Source organism: Dreissena polymorpha, chromosome 2, assembly GCF_020536995.1.
Source record: "Dreissena polymorpha isolate Duluth1 chromosome 2, UMN_Dpol_1.0, whole genome shotgun sequence".
In the NCBI taxonomy this organism is placed as follows: domain Eukaryota; kingdom Metazoa; phylum Mollusca; class Bivalvia; order Myida; family Dreissenidae; genus Dreissena; species Dreissena polymorpha.
The window spans coordinates 132152996-132179161 of NC_068356.1; the positions used below are offsets into that span (position 1 = coordinate 132152996).

At 40.4% G+C, this 26166-nt stretch overlaps 1 protein-coding gene across 1 annotated transcript in view; it reads left to right on the plus strand.

Moving 5' to 3' along the window:
• LOC127870085 (E3 ubiquitin-protein ligase ubr3-like) overlaps positions 1-26166 on the plus strand; it is a 113952-nt gene that overhangs the window by 66706 nt on the left and 21080 nt on the right. Inside the window, exons 25-35 of the mRNA XM_052412745.1 lie at positions 2092-2262; positions 7791-7921; positions 8470-8580; positions 9185-9388; positions 10354-10487; positions 12898-12977; positions 14458-14566; positions 17429-17526; positions 20100-20215; positions 20907-20931; positions 20987-21003. Of these exons, the coding sequence (XP_052268705.1) occupies positions 2092-2262; positions 7791-7921; positions 8470-8580; positions 9185-9388; positions 10354-10487; positions 12898-12977; positions 14458-14566; positions 17429-17526; positions 20100-20215; positions 20907-20931; positions 20987-21003 (1196 nt within the window). The remainder of the gene's footprint in view (positions 1-2091; positions 2263-7790; positions 7922-8469; positions 8581-9184; positions 9389-10353; positions 10488-12897; positions 12978-14457; positions 14567-17428; positions 17527-20099; positions 20216-20906; positions 20932-20986; positions 21004-26166) is intronic.

Sequence of the window (26166 nt, forward strand, 5' to 3'; positions counted from 1 at the left end):
ATTGTTCACATGGGTCCAGTATTTTTCACATTGACCCAGTATTGTTCACACGGGCCCAGTATTGTTCTTATGGGCCCAGTATAATCACATGGGCCCAGCATTGTTCACACGGGCCCAGTATTGTTCACATGGTCCCAGTATTTTGACATGGGCCCAGCATTGTTCACATGGGCCCAGTATTGGTCACATGGGCCCAGCATTGTTCACATGGGCCCAGCATTGTTCACATGGGCCAAGCATTGTTCACCTGGGCCCAGTATTGTTCACATGGGCCCAGTATTGTTCACATGGGCCCAGTTTTGTTCACATGGGCCCAACATTGTTTATATTGGCCGAGCATTGTTCACATGGGCCCATACATTAAAGGTTTAACAACTGGTTGTAAAAGTTTTGAACAACCCGGCCTAATGAATTTGCGAGGTCTCTGGTTTATGGTCGCTAGAATTTGTGTTGGACCCATTGGTTTCCGAGAAAACTAATCTGACCTTCCTTGTGCAACTAACCATGGCTAAAATGATAGCTTTTATCACTACTAGAAAAATTGCAAAATGGAAAACCTTGTGTAGGCAGTTTTTTTTAAATAATTGTTTAGCTCGGCTTTTTTCGGAGAAAACCCGAGGTATTGTCATAGCCAGCTCGTCGTCTGCCGTCCGCCGTCCGCGTCATGCGAAAACCTTAACATTGGCTCTAAAATCGAAGTGCTTCCACCTACAACTTTCAAACTTCATATGTGGCTGCATCTTGATGAGTTTTACACGCCACACCCATTTTTGGATCACTAGGTCAAAGGTCAAGGTCACTGTGACCTCTAATATAAAACTTTAACATAGGGTCTAAAATCAAAGTGCTTCCACCATTAACTTTGAAACTTCATATGTAGATGCACCTTGATGAGTTCTACACGCCAAACCCATTTTTGGGTCACTAGGTCAAAGGTCAAGGTCACTGTGACCTCTAATATAAAACTTAAACATAGGCTGTAAAATCAAAGTGCCTCCACCTACAACTTTGAAACTTCCTATGTAGATGCACCTTTCATTTATTCAAAACTGCAACCACAGCCGAGTGTTGGCACCCGCTATGCGGTGCTCTTGTCTTTAAATACTGCATTTTCAATTGAACAAGTCTTACTCAGTAAATGTTAATGTGACACTTGAGAACAACATTGCTCAAACCAGGTGACCTTTAGATTGTTCATATCTTTTCTCCATAGGCTTGAGTGTTTTGATTTTTATACCTAGTTTTAAAAAAACGTGACGTATTATAGTTTCACCCATGACGAAAGGGCAGGCGGCGGCGTCCACAGCAGTGTCTCTTTAATTCAAATAGTTTTCATCCAATCTATACCAAACTTAGTCAGAAGTTGTATCTAGACAATATCTAGGTCAAGTTCGAATATAGGTCATGCCGGGTCAAAAACTAGGTCATGGGGTCTTTAAGTGCATTTCAAGGATTTAGCATGGTGTCCACTCTCTAATTGAAGTAGTTTTCATCCGATCTTCACCAAATTTGGTCAGAAGTTGCGTCTAAATGATATCTAGGACAAGTTGAAATATGGGTAATGCCGGGTCAAAAACTAGGTCAGGAGGTCACTTAGTGCATTTCAAGCATTGAGCATGGTCTCCGCTCTCTAATTAAAGAAGTTTTCATCCGATCTTCACCAAATTTGGTCAGAAGTTGTATCTAGACAAAATCTAGGTCAGGTTCGAATATGGATCATGTAGGGTCAAAAACTAGGTCACGGGGTCACTTTGTGCATTTCAAGGATTAAGCATGGTGTCCGCTCTCTAATTGAAGTAGTTTTCATCCGATGTTCACCAAATTTGGTCAAAAGTTGTGTCTAAATGATATCTAGGTGAAGTTCAAATTTGGGTCATGCCGGGTCAAAAACTAGGTCACTAGGTCACTTAGTGCATTTCAAGCATTTAGCATGGTGTCCAAAACCTTCAAACGGGCATATCTTGTGACAGTTTGTCACTCTTGTTCTCATTAATTCAACAGAAAATGTTACTAAAATATTTTTCTTATCTTACCAAGCCATAGATGTCATTTAATTGCCTTACTTTATTGTCACTCATTCTCCCTCGACAGATTCCTCAACAACGGGTGCCTCAAAAAGTCCAAACAGCCCAGATGGCAGTGGTCATCCAGAGAGTATGGAATCAGACGAGACGTTGTACGACTGTGTGATATGTAACCAGAGTACGCCGTCCACTGCAGAGAGGACCATAGGACTTGTCGTCTTTCTGCAAGCTTCCAGTGGTAAATTTAATTTGTATGCCCTTTTTTCAAAAAAGAGGGGTCATATTGTTTTGCTGGATTTCGGTCGGTCTGTCAGTAGACAAGTTCTTTTCCGATCAATAACTTGTGAAAGGATTGACCAATTGGCTTGATGCTGCTTGTGTGCATTGGCCTTTGCCAGTAGATGATCCCTATTTAAATTGGGGTTATTAGGTCAAAAGTCAAGGTTACTAACACTCAGAGTGAAAATTGTTTCTGATCAATAACTTGTGTACTGATTGACCAATTGGCTTGGCCTTTGCCAGAAGATGACCCCTATTAAAATTGGGGTCAGTAGGTAAAGGTCAAGGTCACACTAAGAGTGAAAATAGTTTATGATTAATAACTCGTGAACGGAGGGACTGATTGAATTGATACTTCCCATGTAAATTGGCGTTGGACAGTAGAAGGCCCCTATTAACATTGGGGTCTCTAGGTCAAAGGTCAAGGTCACTGTCACACTAAATGTGAAATTCTCTCAGATCAATAACTCGTCATATGAGTCACTAATTGGCTTGATACTTCCCATGTGCATTGGCCTTGGACAGTTGATGACCCCTATTGAAATTGGGATCACAAGGTCAAGGTCACTGTAACAATAAGTGTGAAAATAGTTTTAGATCAATAACTTGTCAACAAATTGACCGATTGGCTTGATACTTAACATGTGCGTTGACAGTAGATGACCACTATTGAAATTGGGGTCACTTGTACAAAGGTCAAGGTGACATTAAGTGTTAAATTGATTTCAGTTCAGTCATCATCAAAGGATTGACTGATCCGCCTCATACTTTGCAGGTGCATTAATCTTGAAAAGTAGATAATACCTATTTATGTGTAAATTATGTTCGATTGATTACTCCTGAGCACATTTACTGGTTCTGTGTCAAAGCTCTGTTTGGGAGGGGGGGGGGAGGGAGGGAGATTTGTCTCAGACCAAGGAGCTCTGGAGCTCTTGTAATGTTTTAGTTTAAACCTATTTATTTGAGCTCTAAAGATTTAAATCCTTAGTCTTATTGAAACGCTGTCTGGTCTGCTTCCTGGGCAGTACCAGTCTTATTGAAACGCTGTCTGGTCTGCTTCCTGGGCAGTACCAGTCTTATTGAAACGCTGTCTGGCCTGCTTCCTGGGCAGTACCTGTCTTATTGAAACGCTGTCTGGTCTGCTTCCTGGGCAGTACCAGTCTTATTGAAACGCTGTCTGGTCTGCTTCCTGGGCAGTACCAGTCTTATTGAAACGCTGTCTGGTCTGCTTCCTGGGCAGTACCAGTCTTATTGAAACGCTGTCTGGTCTGCTCCCTGGGCAGTACCAGTCTTATTGAAACGCTGTCTGGTCTGCTTCCTGGGCAGTACCAGTCTTATTGAAACGCTGTCTGGTCTGCTTCCTGGGCAGCACCAGTCTTATTGAAATGCTGTCTGGTCTGCTTCCTGGGCAGTACCAGTCTTATTGAAACGCTGTCTGGTCTGCTTCCTGGGCAGTACCAGTCTTATTGAAAAGCTGTCTGGTCTGCTTCCTGGGCAGTACCAGTCTTATTGAAACACTGTCTGGTCTGCTTCCTGGACAGTACCAGTCTTATTGAAACGCTGTCTGGTCTGCTTCCTGGGCAGTACCAGTCTTATTGAAACGCTGTCTGGTCTGCTTCCTGGGCAGTACCAGTCTTATTGAAACGCTGTCTGGTCTGCTTTCTGCTGGACAGTACCAGTCTTATTAAAACGCTGTCTGGTCTGCTTCCTGGGCAGTACCAGTCTTATTGAAACACTGTCTGGTCTGCTTCCTGGGCAGTACCAGTCTTATTGAAACGCTGTCTGGTCTGCTTCCTGGGCAGTACCAGTCTTATTGAAACGCTGTCTGGTCTGCTTCCTGGGCAGTACCTGTCTTATTGAAACGCTGTCTGGTCTGATCCCTGGGCAGTACCAGTCTTATTGAAACGCTGTCTGGTCTGATCCCTGGGCAGTACCAGTCTTATTGAAACGCTGTCTGGTCTGCTTCCTGGGCAGTACCAGTCTTATTGAAACGCTGTCTGGTCTGCTCCCTGGGCAGTACCAGTCTTATTGAAACGCTGTCTGGTCTGCTCCCTGGGCAGTACCAGTCTTATTGAAACGCTGTCTGGTCTGCTTCCTGGGCAGTACCAGTCTTATTGAAACGCTGTCTGGTCTGCTTCCTGGGCAGTACCAGTCTTATTGAAACGCTGTCTGGTCTGCTTCCTGGGCAGTACCAGTCTTATTGAAACGCTGTCTGGTCTGCTTCCTGGGCAGTACCAGTCTTATTGAAACGCTGTCTGGTCTGCTTCCTGGGCAGTACCAGTCTTATTGAAACTCTGTCTGGTCTGCTTCCTGGGCAGTACCAGTCTTATTGAAACGCTGTCTGGTCTGCTTCCTGGGCAGTACCAGTCTTATTGAAACGCTGTCTGGTCTGCTCCCTGGGCAGTACCAGTCTTATTGAAACGCTGTCTGGTCTGCTTCCTGGGCAGTACCAGTCTTATTGAAACGCTGTCTGGTCTGCTTCCTGGGCAGTACCAGTCTTATTGAAGCGCTGTCTGGTCTGCTTCCTGGGCAGTACCAGTCTTATTGAAACGCTGTCTGGTCTGCTTCCTGGGCAGTACCAGTCTTATTGAAACGCTGTCTGGTCTGCTCCCTGGGCAGTACCAGTCTTATTGAAACGCTGTCTGGTCTGCTCCCTGGGCAGTACCAGTCTTATTGAAACGCTGTCTGGTCTGCTTCCTGGGCAGTACCAGTCTTATTGAAACTCTGTCTGGTCTGCTTCCTGAGCAGTACCAGTCTTATTGAAACGCTGTCTGGTCTGCTCCCTGGGCAGTACCAGTCTTATTGAAACGCTGTCTGGTCTGCTTCCTGGGCAGTACCAGTCTTATTGAAACGCTGTCTGGTCTGCTTCCTGGGCAGTACCAGTCTTATTGAAACGCTGTCTGGTCTGCTTCCTGGGCAGTACCAGTCTTATTGAAACGCTGTCTGGCCTGCTTCCTGGGCAGTACCAGTCTTATTGAAACGCTGTCTTGTCTGCTTCCTGGGCAGTACCAGTCTTATTGAAACGCTGTCTGGTCTGCTCCCTGGGCAGTACCAGTCTTATTGAAACGCTGTCTGGTCTGCTTCCTGGGCAGTACCAGTCTTATTGAAACGCTGTCTGGTCTGCTTCCTGGGCAGTACCAGTCTTATTGAAACGCTGTCTGGTCTGCTTCCTGGGCAGTACCAGTCTTATTGAAACGCTGTCTGGTCTGATCCCTGGGCAGTACCAGTCTTATTGAAACGCTGTCTGGTCTGCTTCCTGGGCAGTACCAGTCTTATTGAAACGCTGTCTGGTCTGCTTCCTGGGCAGTACCAGTCTTATTGAAACGCTGTCTGGTCTGCTCCCTGGGCAGTACCAGTCTTATTGCAACGCTGTCTGGTCTGCTTCCTGGGCAGTACCAGTCTTATTGAAACGCTGTCTGGTCTGCTTCCTGGGCAGTACCAGTCTTATTGAAACGCTGTCTGGTCTGCTTCCTGGGCAGTACCAGTCTTATTGAAACGCTGTCTGGTCTGCTTCCTGGGCAGTACCAGTCTTATTGAAACGCTGTCTGGTCTGCTTCCTGGGCAGTACCAGTCATATTGAAATGCTGTCTGGTCTGCTTCCTGGGCAGTACCAGTCTTATTGAAACGCTGTCTGGTCTGCTTCCTGGGCAGTACCAGTCTTATTGAAACGCTGTCTGGTCTGCTTCCTGGGCAGTACCAGTCTTATTGAAACGCTGTCTGGTCTGCTTCCTGGGCAGTACCAGTCTTATTGAAACGCTGTCTGGTCTGCTTCCTGGGCAGTACCAGTCTTATTGAAACGCTGTCTGGTCTGCTTCCTGGGCAGCACCAGTCTTATTGAAACGCTGTCTGGTCTGCTTCCTGGGCAGTACCAGTCTTATTGAAACGCTGTCTGGTCTGCTTCCTGGGCAGTACCAGTCTTATTGAAACTCTTTCTGGTCTGCTTCATGGGCAGTACCAGTCTTATTGAAACGCTGTCTGGTCTGCTTCCTGGGCAGTACCAGTCTTATTGAAACGCTGTCTGGTCTGCTTCATGGGCAGTACCAGTCTTATTGAAACGCTGTCTGGTCTGCTTCCTGAGCAGTACCAGTCTTATTGAAACGCTTTCTGGTCTGCTTCCTGAGCGGTACCAGTCTTATTGAAACGCTGTCTGGTCTGCTTCCTGGGCAGTACCAGTCTTATTGAAACACTGTCTGGTCTGCTTCCTGGGCAGTACCAGTCTTATTGAAACGCTGTCTGGTCTGCTCCCTGGGCAGTACCAGTCTTATTGAAACACTGTCTGGTCTGCTTCCTGGGCAGTACCAGTCTTATTGAAAAGCTGTCTGGTCTGCTTCCTGGGCAGTACCAGTCTTATTGAAACGCTGTCTGGTCTGCTTCCTGGGCAGTACCAGTCTTATTGAAACTCTGTCTGGTCTGCTTCCTGGGCAGTACCAGTCTTATTGAAACGCTGTCTGGTCTGCTTCCTGGGCAGTACCAGTCTTATTGAAACGCTGTCTGGTCTGCTCCCTGGGCAGTACCAGTCTTATTGAAACGCTGTCTGGTCTGCTTCCTGGGCAGCACCAGTCTTATTGAAACGCTGTCTGGTCTGCTTCCTGGGGAGTACCAGTCTTATTGAAACGCTGTCTGGTCTGCTTCCTGGGCAGTACCAGTCTTATTAAAACGCTGTCTGGTCTGCTTCCTGGGCAGTACCAGTCTTATTGAAACGCTGTCTGGTCTGCTCCCTGGGCAGTACCAGTCTTATTGAAACGCTGTCTGGCCTGCTTCCTGGGCAGTACCAGTCTTATTGAAACGCTGTCTGGTCTGCTTCCTGGGCAGTACCAGTCTTATTGAAACTCTGTCTGGTCTGCTTCCTGGGCAGTACCAGTCTTATTGAAACGCTGTCTGGTCTGCTTCCTTGGCAGTACCAGTCTTATTGAAACGCTGTCTGGTCTGCTTCCTGGGCGGTACCAGTCTTATTGAAACGCTGTCTGGTCTGCTTCCTGGGCAGTACCAGTCTTATTGAAACGCTGTCTGGTCTGCTTCCTGGGCAGTACCAGTCTTATTGAAACACTGTCTGGTCTGCTTCCTGGGCAGTACCAGTACTTAGTGTCTTAGGTGAGATCTAAAGAATGCTCCCACAATGGGGAAAAAACAGTGACCTGCCTTCGCTTAGTGGACACCATATGTACCATGATGACATAAATTGTTATGTTTTAGGCTCATAGTCTTCTATAAGTATTCACCCCTTTTGGTGTTTTCTTAACTAACTACTTTAACGTTCATTTTTCTATGATCAGCTGGAGTTTTTTAACCCTTTCCCACTTAGAAGCAAAATGAAAATGGCTATGTGCAAACAGCATAAAATCAGGTTTTATGCTGTTTGCTGCTTACCAGTGTCTAAGGGTTGGAAATGAAGCCTTTAAAACTTGAATCTAGTAAGAAAGGTCTTTAATTAAATTTTACTTTCCAAGGAACTACAAATGTAAAGGGTTAAATAACTTGTATTTTCAGTACTAGGCCACAGAACACAGACGGACACCCGTAAGGTTCTCACGCTGGTTGACAAGACTCGACAGAGGATCGTCAACTGCTCCCGCGTGCAGACGGAGAGGTTGGAAAAGCTCTTCAGAAACTTTGAGGAGGTTAGTTTTGCTCGATTAGTTGTTGTCAGCTGTGGTACTTAGAAGTACCCAGGGTACTCTTAAATATACTGCAATGTACCCAGAGTATGGAAAATACGCTTAGGGCACCCGGTCATTCTCTAGAGTACTTTTGTGTATATTTTCTGTACCCAGGGGAGCAGCAAACAGCACAAAACTTGAACAGACTACGAGTTTCTTTAATTCTAATCTAGTTTTATGCAGGTTTCATAAAGCCATTTTCACTTTGCATTTGAGAGGGAAAGGGTTAACTGTTCATGACTCAACCCAAATATATTTAAAACTTTTTTCTGTGACTCTTAGGTTCCAAGGTTAGAAGGAAAAGGAAGTTCTAACAACTGGCCTATTGCATTCTGGGACTCCCCTACTCCTAGGGAGACAACCAGCTGTTTTCCTTGCAACTACCCAGTTGTGGTTATCTCGCTTGCAACCAATAAACCCTTTATCCTACTATACTTACTGATTTCTTATCCAAATTGATTTAAATTGGATTATAGAAGATAAAATTCATATAATCAGTACTATTGCAGAGCTCCTGTCAGACGTCTGTAAACATTGGCTGGGACGGGGGTGTGCTGGTACAGACCTGTGGTCACTATCTACACCTCGACTGCCACACTTCGTACGTCTCCTCATTGCTGGTAAGGGGGTCTTAAGTTACAACATTACTTGGATGTCATATGAGCCAGACAATTTTGGGATAACTACTATGTTTCTGAGCAAGAAGTATTGATTGAGCAAATGTTGGATTCTGTGATCAGAATGTATGTTTAAACTCTAACTCTGTTGAAAACATGAGCTTGTGTCATGTGAAAATGGATCCTATTGCAATGGCAGCCAGCATAGGTCCAGACCAGCCTGCGCATCCCTGCAGTCTGGTCAGGAACTACCCTGTCTGCAATTGAGACTACGGAACATTGTGAGACTTAAGGGTGGACAGTGTAGCTCCTCACTAGACTGTGCTAATGTGCAGGCGCATTTGGAGTAACGCTTGCCACACATGGCGTAAGATGGTTTTTGACTCGGCTCATATGTTTTCGGCAGAGGCAGAGTACAAACAGATATTCTTATCACAGAATCAAATATTTGCTAATTCAATACTCCTTGCATAGAGAATGTATCAACTTTATATAATTTATCAAAATTATTGAGGCACACAACAAAGTCTAGGGAGTTACAGGCTAGCTGTTTGATGCTTTGTTGCCCTGAAGGTATCATGATGTCCTCATCTCAACTATTTTTCAGGGTCAGGGAGCCCACGCCAATCTGCTGGTGTCTAAGGGAGAATACTCCTGTCCACTGTGTGTGCAGCTTTCCAACTCTGTGATACCCATCATTCCCGAGGAGAGCAAGTACTCCATCACGCGGCCCGTCTCGCGCGACCCCCGCCAGATGGCGCTGGACATTGCCAGCATGATGATCAAGAGGCCCATTACTCCAGTAATTGTGGTAGACTTACGGTTTAGTCTCAGTAGACGTGATGAAAAATCCTGAAGCTTTCTAACACCGTTGTCATCAAGCTGGTTATGTTACCCTGTCCCATTACACCAGTAATTGGAAGACTTGTGGTTTGGTCCAAGTAGAGGCGATAAATTACACAAGCATTACCATGGCCATCAAGCTGGTTATGTTTACCTATTCCAGTCTTGTTGTTATAGCCATTACAACAGTAATTGTGGTATCAGTAGACGTGATGATAAACACAGTCTTTCTTATGTCAATGTAATCAAGGTGCTCATGTTTACCCATTACAACAGTAATTGTGGTAGACTTACGGTTTAGTCTTGATAGACCTGATCTATAACACGATCATTATCAACATGCTGTCGCTTTCTTACTCTTTTGTCATCAAGTAATAACACCCGTGCCTCCGTAGCTCAATGGATAAGGCGCTTGCGTTGCAATCCAGAGGTCCTGGGTTCGATCCCGGGTCGGGGCACATACATGCCAGTCATGTTTCAGCGCAATGCTAGCTGACAAATAAAGGCTTAGCCAGGCATTAAGACTTTATTTATTTATTTATAGTAATTGTGGTAGACATACTGTCTAGACTCAGTAGACTTGATAAATAATTTGATAATTATAAACGTGCATTCTAACTGTACTTTGAGAGAAGAGGGCTTTCTGCATGGGTGTAAAGTGTTGTCCCAGATTAACCTGCGCAAGCCATACAGGCTTATCAGGGACGACACCTTTTATGTGGATTTTTTTATTTAAAGGAAGTCTCTTCTAAACAAATATCCAGTCTTGGCGGAAAATTCGGTCACTGATTATCTATATCTGCCTAAACTCGTATTTAAACAAATTCTGAACAAAAACCACTTTGCCCTTTTAAATGTTTCCATTGGTAGCCAAATTTTTTTATGTAAACTAGTCTTTAAAAAAGATAAAAAAAAATCTTTGTACAATTTCAGAGGTCACCGTTGGTTACCAAGGCGATGGGCAGCATGATGGAGGACCTCACCAATGCCACCTACGGGATGTACAAGACCTACACCAGCTCACAGACCTCTGAGAGCGTGCTGCTCTTTGTTTGCTCAGTTGCAAGGTAACATGATAAAAATGACAGATTCTTTGTGGGCTCTGTCTGCACAGGCTTATCAGGGACAACACTTTCCCCTTAGACTGAACATTTGTTAAGGAGGGACTTTCTTGAAAGGAAAAAAAAGAAGAAAGTGCCTTCCTTGATACGCGATGGTGGACTGCACAGGCTAATCTGGGATGACACTCTACCCATATGCAGGAAGCCCAGTTTTCACAGAATCATGCTTTATTTATTAAAAAATTGTTTTATTATACTATTGCAAACCATGTTTGAAAATGGATGTATTAGAGTCACTCTATCGGATTTTTGGTTGTTCAGTCTGTCAGTGTAAAATATTATAAGTTTGCTGGAGATAATGTCTTTTACAGCTCTCAAGTCATCAAATTGAAACTTTAAAAGTATCTCCATGAAGTGAAGATGTGCAAAACACTTTTAATCTCAGTGACCCACATAATCCTGTCTTACGTGTTCTTAGACTTGGTGACAATACGTTGCTAGAGTAGAAGTCACAATTGTGACAGAGCTCTAAATATAGTTCAAAATATTAGTTTAAACCTATTTATTTATGCTCGATTGCATAGAAAGCCTAAGGCTTATTTGAAACACTCTCCAGTCCCTTTTATTGGTACTAGAACCAGTATTTAACCCTTTGCATGCTGGGAAATTTGTTGTCTGCTAAAATGTCGTCTGCTGAATTTCTAAAATAAGCATTTTCTTCGTTTTTTTTCAAAGAATACTATAAGAATAGCAAACAGTTTGGATCCTGATGAGACGCCACGTTCTGTGGCGTCTCATCTGGATCCAAACTGTTTGCAAAGGCCTTCAAAATTCGGTTCCTGCACTGAAAGAGTTAGTGTCTATGAGGGAATTCTAAAGAAAGCTGCCATCATGGGGAACGAACCTGTGACCTCCCCATCGCTAGGCGGACACCATATCCACTAAGCCAATATATTTGTTTGTACCCCCAAAGGGAGGCATATTGATTCTGCGCTGTCTTTCTGTCTGTCTGTCTGCTATTTTTGGTTTCTGCTTGCTTACTCATTCAGTTTTTATGCTCCCCCAAAATTTATTTTGGGGGGAGCATATAGTCGCCGCTTCGTTTGTCCGTGCGTGTGTGTCTGTCTGTCCGTCCGTGCACAATTTTTGTCCGGGCTAATTCTCAGCAACTAATGACTGGAATTCAATGAAACTTTATGGGAAGCTTCACTACCAAGAGGAGATGTGCATATTATCAGCGGGTTCTGGTCGGATGATTTTTCACAGAGTTATGGCCCTTTGAAATTTTCCATTAACTGTACATATAGTGCAATTCTTGTCCAGGCTATTTCTCAGCAACTAATGACTGGAATTCAATAAAACTTTATGGAATGCTTCACTACCAAGAGGAGATGTGCATATTATCAGCCGGTTCTGGTTGGATGATTTTTTACAGAGTTATGGCCCTTTAAAATTTTCCATTGTACATATAGTGCAATTCTTGTCCGGGCTATTTCTCTGCGACTAATGACCGGAATTCAATGAAACTTTATGGGAAGCTTCACTACCATGAGGAGATGTGCATATTATAAGCCGGTTTTGGTCGGATGATATTTCACAGAGTTATGACCCTTTGAAATTTTCTGTTGTACATATAGTGCAATTCTTGTCCGAGCTATTTCTCAGCAACTTATTACGGGAATCCAATGAAACTTTATGGGAAGCTTCACTACCAAGAGGAGATGTGCATATTATCAGCCAATTGTGGTCGGATGATTTTTCACATTCTTATGGCCCTATGAAATTTTCCATTGTACATATGGTGCAATTCTTGTCCGAGCGATTTCTCAGAAACTTATTACGGGAATTCAATGATACTTTATGGGAAGCTTCACTATCAACAGGAGATGTGCATATTATCAGCCGGTAATGGTCGGATGATTTTTCACAGACTTATGACCCTTTGAAATTTTTTATAAACTGTACATATAGTGCAATTCTTGTCCGGGCTATATCTCCCCAACTACTGACTGGCATTCAATGAAGCTTTATGGGAAGCTTAACTTCCTTGAGGAGATGCGCATGTTATTTGTGGGTTCTGGTTAGATGATTTATTAAGAGAGTTATGGCCCTTTGAAATTTTTAAGTTGCTAAACCATCCATTGTATTAGTTTGTCCAAAGTTATGCCCCTCTAGACGTTTCCTTTTATCTGAATATATAGTGCAATATTGTGACAAAAAACACTTTGGGGAGCATCACCAGTCTCGGACGGTTTCTTGTCATCTAAATGTCACCAAACATAAAAAATGTCTATTAGCATATAATGGAGACAAAGTAAGTTTGAACCTTTTATCAATGAAAGATAAACCAACAATTATATAAAAATGTCATTATTTTAGCATTGCATGTTAATTGTGTAAATTGCATTTTTTTCAGGACAAATCTGGAGTTGGAGCTGTTGCAGAGAAAGGGGGATTTGAGTCAGCCATTGCCAACTTCAAGGAAACACTGCTTTTGTAAGCTGAACATTAGTATGCTGGTATTGTATGGTTTGAGTTGGGTTTTAAAAAGTCAGCAGGACCTGTCGTGTATCACAAGTAACTCTTTCTAGTCTACTAGACAGGGTCTTCTATACATATCCTTGGCTAAGTGTAGTAGTGATACACATATGAGCCTTTTTCTGAGAAAACTGGGCTTAATGCATGTGCGTTAAGTGTTGTCCCAGATTAGCCTGTGAAGTCCGGACAGGCTAATCACGGACGACACTTTCCGCCTAAACTTGATTTTCAGTAAGGAGGGACTTCCTTGAAACTGAAAGTACCATTAAAGCGGAAAGTGTCGTCCCTGATTAGCCTGTGTGGACTGCACAGGCTAATCTGGGACGACACTTTAGGCACATGAATTAAGCCCAGTTTTCTCAGAACAAGATACATATCATGGAATATAATAAAATATAAGCCTCATTCTGCGAAAAGTGGGCTTAATGCATGTGAATTAGGTGTCATCCTAGATAAGCCTGCGCAGTCTATGCAAGACCTAACTTTCAAGTTGATTTAGTACATTTAAGTTATAAGAATATTCATTTTATTTAGACTCAAGTCTAAGAATTTGTTGGCGAATAAAGGCACAGGTCAATGTTTTGTTTATATGTTTGAGTGCCCTTACTCCACTGGTCAATGTTTAGTTTATATGTTTCAGTGCCCTTACTCCACTGGTCAATGTTTTGTTTATATGTTTGAGTGCCCTTACTCCACTGGTCAATGTTTTGTTTATATGTTTCAGTGCCCTTACTCCACTGGTCAATGTTTTGTTTATATGTTTGAGTGCCCTTACTCCACTGGTCAATGTTTGGTTTATATGTTTCAGTGCCGTTACTCCACTGGTCAATGTTTAGTTTATATGTTTGAGTGCCCTTACTCCACTGGTCAATGTTTTGTTTATATGTTTGAGTGCCCTTACTCCACTGGTCAATGTTTAGTTTATATGTTTGAGTGCCCTTACTCCACTGGTCAATGTTTTGTTTATATGTTTGAGTGCCCTTACTCCACTAGTCAATGTTTTGTTTATATGTTTCAGTGCCCTTACTCCACTGGTCAATGTTTTGTTTATATGTTTCAGTGCCGTTAGTCCACTGGTCAATGTTTTGTTTATATGTTTCAGTTCCCTTACTCCACTGGTCAATGTTTTGTTTATATGTTTCAGTGCCCTTACTCCACTGGTCAATGTTTTGTTTATATGTTTCAGTGCCGTTACTCCACTGGTCAATGTTTTGTTTATATGTTTCAGTGCCGTTAGTCCACTGGTCAATGTTTTGTTTATATGTTTGAGTGCCGTTACTCCACTGGTCAATGTTTTGTTTATATGTTTGAGTGCCCTTACTCCACTGGTCAATGTTTAGTTTAAATGTTTCAGTGTCGTCACTCCACTGGTCAATGTTTAGTTTATATGTTTGAGTGCCCTTACTCGACTGGTCAATGTTTTGTTTATATGTTTCAGTGCCGTTACTCCATGTACTGAGTATGCACAGTAAGATACTGACCACCAAGCCGTACACAGATCTGTGGTCTCACATCACCGGGGTCTCCTGCTCAGAAAATACTACCAGGTCAGTGCTAGTGTATCAGGCCTTTTTGCTGGACAGTTTAGGTAAAATGCAATGTGGGATTTGGTATTTTCTTCACACTTAAAGTCCACTGATTTGGGAAAAACTAATTGAAAATAACTCTGTATTGTAATTCAAATCAAGGAACACAATCATATAAATTATTGTTATATACTTTGTGAGAGGTCATTGAAGAAAAAGAGATATTATAATCATATAAAATTGGGAATTTTTCTTTCTAAATTTAGATTTTTAGCTCACCTGATTGCTCAGGTTAGCTTTTGTGACTGGTCTTTGTCCGTTGTCCGTCCGTCTGTCCTCCATCCGTCCACATTTGTTTGTAAACACTCTAGAGGCCACATTTATTGTCCGATCTTCATGATACTTGGTCAGAAGCTTTGTCCCAATGAAATCTCGGTTGAGTTTGAAACTGGGTCGTGCCGGGTCAAAAACTAGGTCAAAAAAAGAAAAAACATGTAAACACTGTAGAAGTCACATTTCATGCCCAATCTTCATGTAACTTTGTCAAAATGTTTGTCTTAATGATATGTTGGTTGAGTTCAAAAGTGGTTTCGGTCCGTTGAAAAACATGGCCGCCAGTGGGCGGGGCAGTTTTCCTTATTCGGCTATAGAGAAACCTTGTAAACACTCTAAAAGTCACAATTTTGCCCAATCATCATAAAAGTTGGTCAAAACATTGGTTTTATTGATATCTCGGACGAGTTTGAAAATGGTCCAGAAAAAAAACATGGCAGCTAGTGGGAGGGGCATTTTTCTCTATATGTATATAGTGAAAACATGTGAACACTCTAGAAGTCACATTTTTGGCCCAATTTTCATGAAATTTGGTCAGAACATTTGTTTCCTTGATATGAGAGTTGAGTTTGAAAATGGTTCCGGTCAGTTGAATAATATGGCTGTCCGGGGGGGGGGGGGGGGGGGGGGGGGGGGGGGGGGGGGGGGGGGGCCAGTTTTCCTTATTTGGCTATAGAGAAACCTTGTAAACACTCAAGAAGTCACAATTTTAGCCCAATCATCATGAAAGTTGGTCAAAACATTGGTTTTATTGATATCTCAGACGAGTTTGAAAATGGTTCAGATCGTTGAAAAAACATTGCCACCAGTGCGGGGCATTTTTCTCTATATGTTTATAGTGAAAACATGTGAACACTCTAGAAGTCACATTTTTGGCCCAATTTTCATGAAATTTGGTCAGAACATTTGTTTCCTTGATATGAGAGTTGAGTTTGAAAATGGTTCCGGTCAGTTGAATTACATGGCTGCCGGGGGAGGGCAGTTTTCTCATATTTATATAGTAAAAAAAGCTTGTTAACACTCTAGAAGACACATTTTTTGCCCAATCATCATGAAACTTGGTGAAAAGCAGGTTTTATATATATCACATAATTAATGCCATAATTATTTCCTTTAGATTGTCCAAATTTTTATTATATTATACAAAATCCTTGTAAACACTCTAGAGGTCACAATTTTGTTTCAGATTTTATGAATTTGGTCATAATATTTATTTTTGTAAGCAAAGTTTGATGTTTGGTAAGGGGGGTCAACTCAAATTATAGGTCACCAGGTAAAATCTTACAAAAACAAAATCACTCCATATGCCAGAGTTTTGGTTCAATAATGATGAAACTTGACCATGATGTTTGTCTGGACAATATCTAGGTCAAGTTTGACGTTTGGTAAAGATTGAATGAACCGACTCCTCTCAGGTGAGCGAACTAGGGCCCTCTTGTTTATTACAATTTTGCTTTGGGAATGGGTCCATTTAACAGACCCATTCATAGGGATGAAAAAAGCTTGTGTATTAAACCTTTCCTGGTCAGAGCAAAGTAAAAACAGCTGTATGCAATCCACATAAAACCAGAATGTTTCAGTGGGTTTTTTCCCTAACCGCTTTCAGAGATTAACCGTTGTTTTGGTTTGTGAGTCTTCTACATGACTTAACGATCAAGTTTGAGTTTAATTTTGGTCCATTAATATTTCACAAAGTTACAGACCATTTTTCTCTAAAATAACACTATTCCAGATTTTTTTCTGAAATACTTGCAGCTAATTGATTTTTGTTGTGTTAGTCTACCTGCATGACTGTCAGATCAAAGTTGAGTTTTGTTCTAGTCCATCTATATTTGACGAAGAAACTAGCCTTGGAGCAGCTGTGTGTCTTCAAAGTGCAGTAGGGGGCATTGTGTTTCAAACACAGCTTTTGTTATGCTCCCCCAAAATTTTTTTGGGGGGAGCATATAGTCGCCGCTTCGTCTGTCCGTGTGTGCGTCTGTCTGTCTGTCTGTCCGTCCGTCCACAATTTTTGTCCGGGCTATTTCTCAGCAACTAATGACCGGAATTCAATGAAACTTTATGGGAAGCTTCACTACCAAGAGGAGATTTGCATATTATCAGCGGGTTCTGGTCGGATGATTTATCACAGAGTTATGGCCCTTTGAATTTTTTTAAGTTTTCCTTTAACTGTACATATAGTGCAATTCTTGTCCGGGCTATTTCTCAGCAACTAATGACCGGAATTCAATGAAACTTTATGGGAAGCTTCACTACCAAGAGGAGATGTGCATATTATCAGCGGGTTCTGGCCGGATGATTTTTCACAGAGTTATGGCCCTTTGAAATTTTCTATTAAAAAATTATTGTCCCCCAACTACTGTGCCCTCAAGACGTTTCCTTTTATCTGAATATATAGTGCAATATTGTGACAAAAAAAAACTTTGGGGAGCATCACCTGCTCCGACGGTTTCGTGTTTCAGTGTTTCTTTTTGCTCATTTCAGTGATACGTTTTGTTCATTTCCGTGTTTCTTTTGGCTCTTTTAAATGTATCTTTTGTCTTGTTTCAGTGTCTCGCTGTACCAGAAAGAGGTCCCATTGTTGCTCAAAGATCCTGTCTCACTGCTGATACAGATTATTTTGACACTGCCAGCAACCATTGAAAGAGGTACACTGTAATTAGAATAAAAATACTTTTTGGTAAACAACATTTAGGGAAGTTATCCCTGGCCAAAGGCGGAGGGATTTCAAATTGGCAAAGTCCTTCAGCCTGTCACAAGCTTTTTAACCAGGTTTTCCGAAGGAAAAAACTGGTTATTAGATTGGCGAATGCGGGCGGGCTGGCTGGCTGGCTGGCTGGCTGGCGGGCTGGCTGGCTGGCTGGCTGGCAGGCTGGCGGAACAAGCTTGTCTGGGCCATAACTATGTCGTTCATTGTCAGATTTTAAAATCATTTGGCACATTTGTTCACCATCATTGGACGGTGTGTTACGCGAAATAATTACGTCGATATCTCCAAGGTCAAGGTCACACTTTGAGTTCAAAGGTCAAAAATGGCCATAAATGAGCTTGTCCTGGCCATAACTATGTCATTCATTGTGAGATTTTAAAATCATTTGGCACATTTGTTCACCATCATGGTACGGTGTGTCGCACGAAAGAATCACGTCAATATCTCCAATGTCAAGGTCGCCACGACTAAAAATAGATTATTATTTTTTTAAACAAACTTACAAAGGGGTTTAATTTTGTTTGTTCATTTCAAAAGTTCAGTTTGAGTTTTCTCGCTTTATCAGATTTTTTTTTCACAATGAAAACCTGGTTTTGTGACAATTTTGTCCCTTGTTATGGCTATATTTCAGAAACTATATAAGGTTTCAACATGAAACTTCATGTTTGTATAGATATCAATGAGAAGAAGTGCGAAACACAAGAACCATAAACCTTCACTTTCTAAAAACAGAGTAATTGCCCTTTTTTTGTATGTTTTTAATGATGTAACACTTTAGGGCTACCTGTATGTCTCAGTTACGATACAATATTTATGGGTCTATATAAATAAAAGAGGAGAAGTACCAGAACCATAATCCTAAATTTTCTTAAAAACAAGTTATTTCCCTTTGTTTTTATGTCCCCCACTATAGTAGTGGGGGACATATTGTTTTTGCCCTGTCGGTTGGTCTGTTGGTTTGCGCCAACTTTAACATTTGCAATAACTTTTGCAATATTGAAGATAACAACTTGATATTTGGCATGCATATGTATCTCATTGAGCTGCACATTTTGAGTGGTGAAAGGTCAAGATCAAGGTCATCCTTCAAGGTCAAAGGTCAAATATATGGGTCAAAATCGCTCATTTAATGTACACTTTTGCAATATTTCAATATTCAAGATAGCAACTTGATATTTGGCATGCATGTGTATCTCATGGAGCTGCACATTTTGAGTGGTGAAAGGTCAAGGTCAGAGGTCAAATATATGTGGCAGAAATCTCTCATTTTATGAGTACTTTTGCAATATTGAAGATAGCAACTTGATATTTGGCATGCATGTGTATCTCATGGAGCTGCACATTTTGAGTGGTGAAAGGTCAAGGTCATCCTTCAAGGCCAAATATATGGGTCAAAATTGCTCATGTTATGTCACTTCTGCAATATTGAAGCTAGCAATTTTATATTTGACATGCATGTGTATCTCATGGAGCTGCACATTTTGAGTGGTGAATGGTTAAGGTCAAGGTCAAACGTCATATACGGGGACATAGTGTTTCACAAACACATCTTGTTTTATAATGTAACTTTTTAGGGCTAATCTCAGATATGATACAAGATTGCAACATGGATCCTCATGGCTGTATAGATATCAATGTGGCGATGTGCAATACACAAGAACCATAACCCTACATTTTCTTAAAGAGTTATTGCCCTTTGTTTCTTCTTTTTTTCCTCACCCATCTATAAACATATTTATTTGGCAGGTGATATCAATTCAACAAATTTGCTTGTTATTAATTATTTTCATGTTTGGTCTTTTGAAAATCCGAATTAATTTAATCTAATGAACATTTTTTTTATGTCCTAAAAAGTATTTTAATGAATGAGAAATAAATGTGTTTCCTTTAAGATACTTTTATTGCATGCTCTTGTATTGAACTTGCAGTAGTCTGTCTTAAACCGTGATAAAGAAAGATTTTGTTTAATTTCAAGCGTCTTTGATTAAGCAGTACAAATGTAACAGATGTGTTCAAATTTTCAGCGCTGAAAGTTTACAATGATTTACTTTTAGATCAAATTATCTATGTAAATAAAATATCAACATTTGAATTTCTTTGTTAAAAGAATGCAGAAAGGCTTCTTAACATTATGTTTAAATGTTTGTTCTGCAAGTTGTTTGATTTACCAGTTTTATTTATTTAAAAAGTTAAAGGGACTTGTTCAAAGAATTTTTATTTTAAAAAAAAAGCATTAAAGTAATTAACTTATAAAACAGCATTTTTGAGAAAAAGATTAAAATACTAACAATAACAAAATAAATGTAAACATTCTTTCTTGATTGTAGGACAATTGTGTTAATGGTTATTTTGCCAGATTGTGAACAAGTCCCTTTAACAAGATGATAGCTTGTCTGGCCATTCAAGTTTGGAGCTTCTGGGCCCTGTATAAAACATGGTAAAAACAGCAGATTCTATGTGGGGCCCTGTTTATGAATATGGTTAAAACATCAGATTACGGTGTCATTTCAGGTCACTTTGATTTCGTGGTACAGGTAGTGTACAACATGGTCTTCATTCAGTCCCTGTGTGTGATGACGTGCAAGTTTACTGAGGAAGAGAGGGAGGCATGGAAAAAGGGTAGACATGTAAGTGTTGGGGGGGCATATTTTGGGGCCCTGGGCACGTATTTTCAAATCTTGTAGAAGAGTGGGCGCAAAAGTATGGGGAAAGCAGTTAGGCCCAGGGTCTGTACATGTATTCGCAAAGCTCCGTGGGGAAAATATTTTTTTGGTAATTAATTACTGTTATAATGGTTTCATTCAAAATTTGTGGACATTTTTTTCTTTTCCACATTCAAAATGTGTGGACCCCTTTTTTTTACAGACAATTTATTTTCTGAAAACCATATTTTATCCCATAATTATTATAACAAAGTGCATACAGTTTCAGCAATACTTGGCAAAAAGATCACCAAGTTTCAAAGACCAGTTACTTGCCAGACTTGTTTTCTGTGTTACATTGAAGAGCATGCTTTTCAAGAAGCTTTGTTTATAATATGGTTACATATCACTACGATTATTCACACACATAACATGAGCCTCATTCTAGGAAAACTGGGCTTAATGCATGAGCAAAAAGTGTTGTCACAGATAAGCCTGTGCAGTCTGCATAGCCTAAGGCTAATCAGGGACAACACTTTCAGCTTTTATGGAATTTTTGGTTTAGAGGAAGTCTCTGTTTAATAAAATCCAGTTTAGGAGAAAAGTTTCGTCCTTGCAGTTACGGCATGCATTAAACGCAGTTTTCCCACAAGGAGGCTCATATTTCTATCTCCAGGTGGCATTCAACACACTAGAGGAATGCTAAGTCATGTGGATCACCCGTCTGGCAACGAGTTTCCTGATACGAGAAGGAAGACACTGACCTTCTTGCGGTAAGTGGACTGCCATAGATCCTGTACAATTGGAAACAAATGCAGGTCCTTCTCTATTTTTACAGGGCCTATTGGACTACATACTAATTGTACCGTTAACGGATGGGACTTATGGTTTGTGCTTCTGTCCTGTCTGTCTGTCTGTCGTCTGTCTGTTCTGTCTGTGTCTTTGTCTGTCTGTCGTCTGTCTGTCTGTTGTCTGTCTGTCTGTCTGTCTGTCTGTCTGTCTGGTCTGTCTGTCTGTCTGTCTGTCTGTCTGTCTGTCTGTCTGTCGTCTGTCTGTCTGTCTGTCTGTTCTGTCTGTCTGTCTGTCTGTTCTGTCTGTCGTATGTCTGTCTGTCTGTCTGTCTGTCTGTCTGTCTGTCTGTCTGTCGTCTGTCTGTATCTGTCTGTCTGGTCTGTCTGTATGTCTGTAGGTCTGTCTGTCTGTCTGTCTGTCTGTCTGTCTGTCTGTCTGTCTGTCTGTCTGTCTGTCTGTCTGTCTGTCTGTCTGTCTGTCTGTCTGTCTGTCTGTCTGTCTGTCTGTCTGTCTGTCTGTCTGTCTGTCTGTCACACTTTTCTGGATCCTGTGATAACTTTAAAAGTTCTTAATATTTTTTCATGAAACTTGAAATATGGATAGATGGCAATATGGACATTATGCACGTCATTTTATTTTGTTCCTACGTCAAAAATTCTGGTTGCTAAGGCAAAAAATAGACTAGAAATACTGCTGAAAATGGTGGTTTTCTGGATCCTGCGATAACTTTAAAAGTTCTTAATATTTTTTCATGAAACTTGCATCATGGATAGATGGCAATATGGACATTATGCACGTCATTTCATTTTGTTCCTACGTCAAAAATTGTGGTTGCTATGGCAACCAAAAACTTTTTTTATGAAAATGGTGGAATTTCTGACAAATTTTGGAGCCGGTAGGGGACCATATTTTTGCTTGACAATAGCCTTATATTTAAATAATTGGTTGTATTGCAGCCTTTGTATTGAAAAGTACATTTATACAGATGTTATCACTATTTTTACAATGCAGAAAAGTTACAGAGGTGAAAACAAACCTAGACAAATTAACAAATTGCTGTCAATTGTTTTTAGGAAAATTGGTCCTTAAAATTGGACTGACAGGCCAGACCTTACAATATTTTACAGGACATGTTATGCGGACTAGTTTTTTTTTTATGTGTAAGAATTGAAAAGCCATTCTACCAGATACTCTTGAATTAATAATGAGCAAAGTGTAATGACCTTGTAGACAGTGTGTCAATGACAAGAACTGTGGCTATTGTTGGGGTCAAGGTCATTTTTGAGGTCATTAGTGATAACCTTTTGTCAGGCGTACATCGTGCATCATCTGTAGTCAGTCATCTGTCATCATCATTTACCTTGTGATACCCCAGATGTCACATTTATTGCCCAATGGTCATGAAACTTGTTCAGAACATTTTCTACCAATGAAATCTCCACAGAGTTAAGTTTAAACATGTTTAATTTAGCTCAATGCAAAGAAAGCCTTAGGCTTATTTGAAAAGCTCTCGAGTCCTTTTTATTAGACTAGAACCAGTACTTGGTGTCTATGGGGTTAATCGAAAGAACGCTCCCGCAGTGGGAATTGAACCTGTGACCACCAAGTCGCTAGGCGGACAAAGTATCCTCTACACCAGTGTGACCTTAGAGTTTGAAACTGGGCCATGTTGGGTCAAAACTAGGTCCCAAGGTCAAATTAATGAAAAAGCGTGTAAACACTCTAGAGGTCACATTTTTTGCCTAATCATTATGAATCTTGCACAGAACATTTGTTCTAATGAGATCCCAGCTTAGCTAGAAAATGGTTCGAAAATAAAGTCACAATTTTTTAACAATCATCATCAAAGTAAGTCAGAACATTTAATGTTTTTTGTTCTGAGTTTGAAAATGATTCCGTTACTTTTTTGTCCAATTATCGTGAAACTTGCTCAGAACATTTGTTCTTATGATATCTTTGCCAAGTTCAAAAATTGTTGTGGTCCATTTAAAAATCATGACCACTTTGGGACGGGGCAGTTTTCCTAATATGGCTATAGTGAACATTTTTGAATGCTCTAAAAGTCATATTTCTTGCCCAATCATTATGAAATTTGCTCAGAACATTTTAACTAGAACAATATTAGCTAAACTGAGTTTCTGTAAAGAAAAACATGGTTGCCAGGGGGGGGGGGGAGATTTGTTTTAAAGATTTATTGGCCTAGTTGGTTCAAATCTGTTCAGGTCTGTTGAAAAACATGGCCATCAGGGGGTAGGCAATGCTCTGATATGGCTGTAGTTCAACGTTGTGAACACTCTAAAAGTTACCTTTTTTGCAATCTTCTCAAAGATTACCCAAAGTATTTGTTGTAATAATGTACATATAATCAAAGTTCTGAAACACTTTGCTGGTTTACTTTGTCATCTAGTGAGATACTTTCTGAGCTAGTCTATTGCCGTACAGCTAGATAAACAGTTGAAATCTTAGAACAACCTTGTTACCACTCTAGAAGCAACATTTATGACTCAATCTTTATGAAACTTGGAATGGTTATCATGACAATATCTAGGCCAAGGTAGAATCTTGGTCAAGTATGTCACAAATTTAAATAACCTTGTCTTATCTTAGAAAAGCTCTGTTACCACTCTGGAAGCCACATTTATATGTCAATCTTGCTAAAACTTACACCCACAAAAGTTACCTTGACAATACCTAGGTCAATTTTGAATCTGCATAAAGGTCATCCAAAAACTAAGTCACCATGTGAAATATTAGAAATTAACCAATTTAGAAGCCACATTAGCACTTTAAGAACATCATCTTTAAATCAGTCTAGGGTATCAGTGTCTATTCTAGAAATCCTAAAGATGGGGGGAAATTCCCCCTCACTTTGAAAAAGAGGGAGGGACTTTTTCAGAAAAAGGGGGTCAATTACCAAATGACATTTTATTCATTTTAGTTGTAATGTTTAATTATTTTACCTTAAACATTATAATATATTGTCACGTCAGTAAAATACGTATGGTTACTACAGTTTAATTAAAACAGCACTTTTCATAGTATTGCACTGACTTACATTTATAAACAAAAAAATAAACATGTTTTCACATGATATTTCTTTATCATTTTAAATTACAAAAATTAACATTTGCTGATTTTCACTTTTGTCATGATATCCAGGGCTTGGTGCTACAAAGTTTTGATGCGTATGACGTGACAGTGTACATGCAGCATGATTTTCGCACACTTTATCGAGACCAAGGATCAACGCGAAATACATGAGCATTGTTTATTTGATGCTAGAATTTGTGAACGTTGCAATAAAAATTTGGAAGTGTGTTTCGGATTGAAATTTAATTATGCTCATTTGAGAATTCAACATAACGTTAACGGTTGTTTGTAATGAATTCAAGGCTAATTTGTTTAAACGCTTTATGGTTTTAATAAATGTTTTGACAATTTTATGCACGAAAGGCACACTTTCCATGAGGATTACATCCGGTTGCCATCATCAGTTTTCTACGTAACTGGCCATGATTTCATTGTGGCGGTGTACACTGCAGGGTTTGATTTGTATGGTAAGCCAACAAAACCACGCGCTTATGACAATTATGTCACTCGTTGTCTGCATGATTTAACTGCAGGTAGTGACTACCTACGAAAGCGTGCTCTCATTTGCCAATATCGATTTTCCAACACAAAGACGCTCTGCCTTTAGGCTGTCTTAAGTTGAGTAAAGAGATACATGTTGTTGACAGACGATCGTTAATCAGCTCTAAAAAAATTTAGCGAAGACCATATTGCTTTGATCTTTAAAAAAAAAAACTCTTGGATATCGAGCGCGAATTTTCTCGCACACATTCTGAAAATAAGCGTGATATTTTGGAAAAATAGCGCAAATCGGGCAATTGAGTGGTTTAGAATGGACACTGGGGTATAAAACACATACATCACAATTTACTTTGTCAATCTAAGGTATTGTTGCTTCCAAAGCATGACAAAATCTTAAAAAAAATAATGTTATCTTGCTATGATATTTTTAGTTCAGTATGTAAGTATAGTTTCAAAGAAACTGGATTTTGTCATGGCCAAATTAGGGAAAAGTCCTGGGACCACAAACTTGTATTCATCAGCATTACTGATAATACTAATATTTGGGCTATCTATGTGGTTAAATGTATTTGCATTTGTGCCTCCATTCCAGCTGTAAGATTGAACATATCCCCTTAAAGGATCCCCCCCCTGGCGGAGGGATATTGTTTTGGCGTTGTCCGTCCGTCCGTCCGGCTGTCCGTCCGGCCGGCACTTTTGTGTCCGGAGCCATATCTTGAAAGTGCTTTGGTGGATTTCATTGAAACTTGGTATGAGTATATATATGGATAAGAGGATGATGCACACCAAATGGCATTGTACGCCATCGGATAATAAGGAAGTTATGGCCCTTTGTATCTTGAAAAAATGCTTTTTTGAGTGTCAAATATAGCACTTTTGTGTCCAGTAGCACATTGGCCAAAGGCGGAGGGATATTGTTTTGGCGTTGTCCGTCCGGCTGTCTGTCCGTCCGTCCGTCCGGCACTTTTGTGTCCGGAGCCATATCTTGGAAGTGCTTTGGTGGATTTCATTGAAACTTTGTATGAGTATATATATGGATAAGAGGATGATGCACGCCAAATGGCATTGTACGCCATTGGATAATAAGGGAGTTATGCCCCTTTGTATCTTGAAAAAAATGCTTTTTTGAGTGTCAAATATAGCACTTTTGTGTCCAGAAGCATATTGGCGGGGGATATGAATTCAATGAATTTGCTTGTTTTTTAGGTGATAAACACAACAGATACACATAATATTTTATATGCCATATCTTTCTACAAGGTTTTATGCATATACAAAACTTATTTATACTTCAGAATGTCTTCATCTTTAAACCTCACTAACGCAGTGTGATTATAGGTTGTGTGTAATTATACTTAAGTGACAGTTCATGTATATACCTCAGTTTTAAATACTAATTTACAGATATGTCTCAGATACCAAAATGATATTCAAGATAACAACATGTATTAAGTGGACTGTTGCTAATAGCTCTGTTGTGATACAGACTTTTCTACTGTATGATAACATTAGCCTCATATGATTTAATAATGTGTATTGTCACATGAAGTCAA